Below are 6,687 nucleotides of genomic sequence, written 5' to 3'. Positions count from 1 at the left end.
GGGCCAAGTGGCGGAGATCATAAGTGTACAGTTAAAATTTGTAATAACCAATACTTATGGGCCTAATATGTGATGAAACTAGCATAAGAGAGTTTAACCGATACTTGTATTTTTCTTAGTGTGAAGATAGGGCCTCCAACTACGGTGTTTATACCGGGAAGTACTAGAGGTGGGGTGGATTTTCGGCCCCATCAAAACCCTCTTCCTTAGTCATTCTAAGCTGGAATTGTCAAGAACTGGGAAACGTCCTTACAATCCGGCGAATCAAGGAGATCCATAAGAAAATGGCTCCTAATGTAATGTTCCTCATGGAAACAAAGAACAATGATGAGTTTATCAATCAAAAACTACAGAGTTTACATTATGTTCACTACTTCTCGGTACCTCTCATAGGGCTTAGCGGCGGTCTTTCCTTATTCTGGAACGATGATACTGATATCACGATTCTAGAATCCTCTCCCAATCTGTTGGACACGAGGATTGTACATAAGGGTGTCACCTCTTATGTCTCCTTTGTGTATGGATCCCCTGCCACGGAGGACAGAGCTGCATACTGGCACAAATTACACATAGTGGGACAGGGAAGAGACTCTCCGTGGCTGCTTACGGGAGATTTCAATGACATTTTAAACAATGCGGAAAAGATTGGCGGCCCGGCTCGTTTTGAAGGTTCCTTTACAGCTTTCAGATCTTTTGTGGCACAGAATGGCTTATGGGACCTCAAGCACACCGGAAAACAATTATCTTGGCGTGGTAACAGACACACACACTTCATCATGTCCAGACTGGATCGCTCTATGAGTAACTGGCCTGGTCTGAAGCCTTTCCATTGGGGAGATGCCGCTACCTGAGATTTGAAGGTTCAGACCATAGGCCTTTACTATCCTATTTTAACTCCGACAGACAAAAGAGAATAGGTCTTTTCCGTTTTAACAGAACTCTCACGGAGAAAGAGGAAGTCACGCAAATCATAGAAGAGGCTTGGCACCACTCCCTGCTGGATTCTGTGATTCAGAAGCTAAATGACTGCAGGAGAGGAATCATAAAGTGGTCAAAAGAACAACAGGAACAGAGCAACATAACCATAAAACGAAACCAGGAAGCTCTAGATGCTGCTCTCTCGAGTGATACCCCGGACCAGGACCTCATAGATGCGATCACTTCCAATCTCCGCAGCGTGTATCTAGCTGAAGAACAATTTTGGCAGCAAAGAAGTAGGATTCAGTGGCTCAAGCAAGGTGATAGAAATACAGGTTTCTTCCACGCTGCCACCAGAACTAGGAGAACAATAATTCTATCCTGGTGCTTGAGGATGCACAAGGAGGAGCCGTGTATGAGGAGCAGGATATTACTCGAGTGATCTCTGACTATTTCACTCAAATTTTCAATACCAACGGCAATGAATCCTTCTCGCAGATTCAAGACCTACTCAGCACCAAAGTAACACCGGAAATGAATGAGATGTTGACTACAATACCGAGTGATTCAGAAATTAGAGAAGGTGTGATGTCTATAAATGGGAACAAAGCCCCGGGACCGGACGGTTTTTCAGCTACTTTCTATCAGTCATATTGGCACATAATGGGCAAAGATGTGATAAGGGACGTCAAGAACTTCTTTGTTTCGAGCTACTTACATCCGCAGCAGAACGAAACGCACATCAGGCTCATTCCCAAGATCACCGGACCAAGATTAGTGGCTGACTACCGCCCCATCGCCTTGTGCAACACTCACTATAAGATCATCGCTAAGCTCCTTACTCGAAGACTTAAGCCACTCTTACATGTCCTTATCTCTGATACTCAATCGGCGTTTGTGTCGGGACGAGCGATCTCGGACAACGTTCTTATTACACACGAGACTTTACACTTCCTACGAACGTCCAAGGCAAAGAAGCGGTGTACAATGGCGGTGAAAATGGACATGAGCAAGGCCTATGATAGGATTGAATGGGGTTTTGTCAAGGAAGTACTAAAGCTACTAGGCTTTGATCCAATCTGGATAGGGTGGATCATGACATGTATCAAATCGGTGTCCTATTCCTTCCTAATAAACAGATCACCACAGGGTCTGGTTAGGCAGTCGCGAGGTCTCCGGCATGGAGACCCGTTATCCCCCCCACATTTTCATCTTATGTACTGAGGTATTGTCAGCTCTATGTGCAAAGGGACAAGCAGACGGCTCACTACCGGGAGTTCGGGTTTCACACCATAGCCCACCAATAAACCATCTTTTATTTGCGGACGATACCATGTTTTTCTGCAAATCAAAACCGTCGTGCGTCTCAGCTCTCATGAAGATACTCTCGCTGTATGAATCGGTCTCGGGACAACGGATCAATCCACATAAGTCGGCTATCACCTTCTCGGCTAAAACACCTGAAGCGGTTCGTGATCGGGTCAAGGGGACAATGGAGATTTACACGGAAGGAGGGGTAGGTAAATACCTTGGTCTCCCCGAGCAGTTTGGCCGCAGGAAGCGAGACATTTTCGCATCAATCCTTGATAGGATCCGCCAAAAATCGCATAGCTGGACGACAAAATTCCTATCTGGTGCGGGAAAGCAAGTTATGCTCAAATCAGTGTTCTCTGCCATGCCGTGCCTCGTTATGTCTTGTTTCAAGTTGCCACTCTCTCTGTGCAAACAAATACAGTCAATACTCACTCGGTTTTGGTGGGATGCGAATCCGGAGAAAAAGAAAATGTGTTGGGTCGCGTGGGACACTATGGCACTGCCCAAATATGCAGGCGGACTTGGGTTCCGGGACATTGAAACATTCAACGATGCCCTTCTTGCTAAGATTGGCTGGAGGTTAATCAAAGAACCACATTCTCTGTTAGGCCGTGTGTTATTAGAAAAATATGCATGGAACTCTTCCTTCATGGATTGTCATGTACCAGCCTCAGCCTCTCATGACTGGAGAAGCGTTCTAGTGGGAAGAAACATCCTGAGACAGGGCCTCAGTTGGGCTGTGGGAAACGGAGAACAGATCAGTGTTTGGAATGCACCTTGGCTCTCTTTCAAAACGCCCTGTCAGCCAATAGGTCCTCCGACGCTTTCAAGTCAAGCTCTGATGGTTAGCGATTTATTATGCCCACTCACAAACAAATGGGAGGTGGAGAAGATAAGAAGTCTATTTCCTCAGTATGAGGACACTATTTTGCAGATAAAAACAAGCTCAACATCAGTCGCTGACACCTTGATATGGTTACCTGAAAAATCAGGAACGTCCTCCACAAAGACAGGGTATGGCGTGGGAATGACAAGTAACAAACCTCTGACTCGTGGGAACGAACCAATTAATTGGATGTCTCATATCTGGAATGTTAAAACAGGACCAAAGCTAAAGGACTTCTTGTGGAGAGTAGTGAGAAAGGCCATCCCGGTCAGTTCCAATCTGGAGAAGAGAAGCTTCCAAAGTTTCAACTGCAAAGCGTGTGGAGCACATGAGGACGATCTTCATGTCTTCCTTAAGTGTCCATTGGCGGAAGAAGTATGGAGCCACATCCCGATTCAGCATCGACCTACAAGTGCAATCTCCTCGGTCACTGATCTGGTTAAACAGGGCAGTTTCTTCACTCCCCTACCTCTGACTTGATTAACCTCTCCACTATGGCCATGGGTGATGTGGAACTCGTAGAAAGCTAGGAATACGCTTGTTTTTTAGAACAAAACATTTACAGCTCAAGAGGTGATCCTCAAGAGTATCAAAGACGCAAAGGAGTGGAGCCAAGCACAAACTGTCAACAGAGCATCATCGATCCCCGGCCCTCTCTCAATCCGATCGAATCATATCTCCCCCTGCCCCCCCACCGTCGTTTCAGCCTGGTGTTCTAGTCTGCAAAGTCGATGCGGCTTGGGACACTTCGTCAAGAATGTGTGGTATAGGTGGGGTTTTCAGCGGGAGTAATGTGGCGTCTATAACCAACATCTCCGAGTCTCACGGTTATGTATCATCAGCTCTAATGGCGGAAGCCATTGCTGTCCATCGAGCGGTAGCGCTTGCAGTTTATTCAAACGTCCAATCCCTGGCGGTTCTATCTGATTACTTATCCCTGGTCAAGCTTTTGAAGAAGGGAGGGTACCAACCTGAACTGTTCGGTATCATGTTTGATATCTATCACTTCATGTCTTTCTTTGATGTCATTTCCTTTGATTTTATTTCTCGAAACTTTAACAGTGAAGCTGATTCAGTGGCAAAATCAGTCCTTGCTTTGGCTGTAAGAAACCCCCTTAGTGGCGGGTAGAACTCTTCTTTGAAATTAATGCAATGCTTGGTTTGATCAAAAAAAAAAAAAATCCTAAAAATATATAAATGCACATACACTCACCACATCCGTGTTTGTAGTAGCTTTTGAGTGAGTCTCCGAATAGATTTTGGGTGAGGTGGTAAATTTTAAAAATTGGAAGGATACGGGGTGAATTCGTAAGAACTTTAAAATAGATGGATGGGGTGAATATATAAAAAAAACGATGGAGCGCGTCTTAAAAACGCAACCAACATTTGGGTTTCAAGCATTTTACTCTGTTGTGTTGGTTTTTGTGAGAGCTGCGCAGTATCTATTTGATTTTGCATCCAGAGAAAAGCAAAGACTGCTTCTATGGTGAGATTTCTTCTCGCAGTCATTAGTTTGTGTTCTCGATTGAAAAGTAGGTTCCTTTGAATGATATTAGATTTCAATCTCTGCCTCGCACAAAAAGTGTAACCTTTTTCATGTGTAACAGATAGAAAGTATTAGTTTGAAACTATGTGACTATCATTTAGTATTTGAATCAGTAATGAGTAGTTATATGGGTGGATCTGTCTGAAGTCGAGATCTATTAAGAACAAATGAGTTATGTTCAGTGTTAAATGAAAAAGAAAAAGAATGGACTCTTTTTGAACAATCATGGCATGGCACTGTAACTGCATCATGTTAAAAGTTTGCTTCTGTTACTTCCTTTCCTTGTGTAGGCTGATCCTGAACTAGAAGCTATTAGACAGAGGAGGATGCAAGAGCTCATGGCTCAACATGGCACTGTAAATCCTTTTAATAACAACCTTCACTTATATACCTGTTTTGTTTTAAGAAAAAAAGAATTGTACATACAGACTTTGTGGTGGCTTATTGTACTGATGACTGAACAATATAAATAGCAGCAGGGGAAGCAAGGCAGTCAGCAGAATCCAGATCAAGAGAGAGCACAAGAAGATGCTAAAAGGTATTTTGTTGTCATTTGAGCTGAATATAAATTTGGATTTTGAGCTGACCCTAGTCTTTGATTGGAACATATATATATATGTTTAGGGAAGCTGATGAACGTAGACAAATGATGCTTAGTCAAATATTGTCTTCCCAAGCCCGAGAGAGAAGTAAGTCCCCATCTAAAATATGCTCTTGAGTTCATCTACTTTCTCATTTGCTTCTCGTTGTTCGTATTTTTTTCTTCATATAGTTGCACGAATTGCACTGGTGAAACCTGAGAAAGCTAGAGCCGTAGAGGATGTTATTTTGAGGGCTGCTCAAATGGGACAGATTGTTGAGAAGGTAATATATATATATAATCCAGTCTCCGTTTTTCCTTGTCATAAAAATTTTACATGTACGCCAGGGTTGTACTCAGTTTATGCTGACACTATACATCTAAGAGTTATTGAACTAGTCTGCTTTCCTTTTACAGGTTTCTGAGGAACGGCTTATAACGCTCTTGGAACAAATAAACAGCCAAACTAGCAAACAGACAAAAGTCACGGTATGGTCACACAATCTTCAACACACACAAGATATTAAAGCAAAAAGAGCTTTGCTCTTAGTTTATTCAAGTGTTGTTTATCTTTTACAGATCCAGAGGCGTCGTGGGGTGTTCGACGATTAGGAAAGATGAAAGGAGAAGTTTATGATGTGCTTTGTACATCTCTCCCTTGGAGATCTCCCTGTTAAGTTGTTGAGTTCAGTTACTAATATCTACTTGCACTGTGAAATATGTTTATTGTGAGTGAAGAATCTTAATGATCTTCCAGATGCTTGGGTTTGAGATAAAGATTAATCTGAAACTGAAACTCTGCATTTTATACATTTTGCCATTTCTTCTATTTTCAACTTCCTCTCCTAACATCTATCTTTCATATGCTCATGATTTGCTCCAAGTCATTTGCTTCTTTTTCTGACTAATTTTACTTTATTGAATTATTCTTGATAATTAATCCAACTATCAATGATTCAAATAAATATTTTCAATTCTCTCGGCGGTGAAGGTGACTGAAGCCAACTCGGTCACCGTCATGTCACAAGAATCAAATCTCAAACGAGATTGTAACGCGATCATTTGTCAAATAAGTGACGCCATAGTTCAACTTTTATCATTATTTTAGGATCATAGTATTATTTATTAAAGCAATCATTTGTCAAATAAATGACGCCATAGTTCAACTTTCTAACAAACGTTTCCTAGCTCGATACTTATTTGCCAGATTAAGATCCGCGTCTTGCGGGGGATAAACATTATATATAAAAATTATTTTATGTATTATATGTTCTTACATATTATGAAATAATAAATATATATTGAATAATTAAAAGTCAGTAACTATTACATATATAATTAAATTGGTGCGAACGTATAAATCAATTTTATTAATCCAAACGTTTTTTAAAAAAAATTTGATAGGATATGTAATTAAATTTAAATGATATTAACATACATAGT

At 41.6% G+C, this 6,687-nt stretch overlaps 2 protein-coding genes across 2 annotated transcripts; both read left to right on the top strand.

The window, feature by feature from the left end:
* Window positions 1-284: 284 nt before the first annotated feature.
* Window positions 285-3,598, top strand: LOC125594894. The gene is made up of 4 exons (XM_048770893.1): window positions 285-753; window positions 822-1,238; window positions 1,322-2,073; window positions 2,168-3,598. Exons 1-4 carry the CDS (start codon window positions 285-287, stop codon window positions 3,596-3,598), a joined length of 3,069 nt encoding a protein of 1,022 aa, XP_048626850.1.
* Window positions 3,599-4,954: 1,356 nt separating this feature from the next.
* On the top strand, window positions 4,955-6,056 carry LOC125594893 (DNA-binding protein DDB_G0278111-like; the record flags this gene model as incomplete). Its single annotated transcript, XM_048770892.1, is given in 6 exon segments — window positions 4,955-5,020; window positions 5,144-5,202; window positions 5,289-5,353; window positions 5,437-5,528; window positions 5,662-5,733; window positions 5,824-6,056. Coding segments are annotated over 6 exon segments (387 nt in total), but the record flags the coding sequence as incomplete, so codon positions are not given.
* Window positions 6,057-6,687: the final 631 nt, after the last annotated feature.

Source organism: Brassica napus (genome assembly GCF_020379485.1).
Source record: "Brassica napus cultivar Da-Ae chromosome C5 unlocalized genomic scaffold, Da-Ae chrC05_Random_39, whole genome shotgun sequence".
Taxonomy (NCBI): Eukaryota; Viridiplantae; Streptophyta; class Magnoliopsida; order Brassicales; family Brassicaceae; genus Brassica; species Brassica napus.
Note: the sequence above shows the minus strand (reverse complement) of the source record. Positions and strands in the feature narration are given on the sequence as shown.

Coding starts and splice junctions, on each gene's coding strand:
- LOC125594894 (XM_048770893.1), top strand. CDS start 285: ATGGCTCCTAATGTAATGTTCCTCATGGAAACAAAGAACAATGATGAG. Junction 754..821: donor AAAACAATTATCTTGGCGTG/GTAACAGACACA, acceptor CCTGGTCTGAAG/CCTTTCCATTGGGGAGATGC. Junction 2,074..2,167: donor ACAGATCACCACAGGGTCTG/GTTAGGCAGTCG, acceptor CTATGTGCAAAG/GGACAAGCAGACGGCTCACT.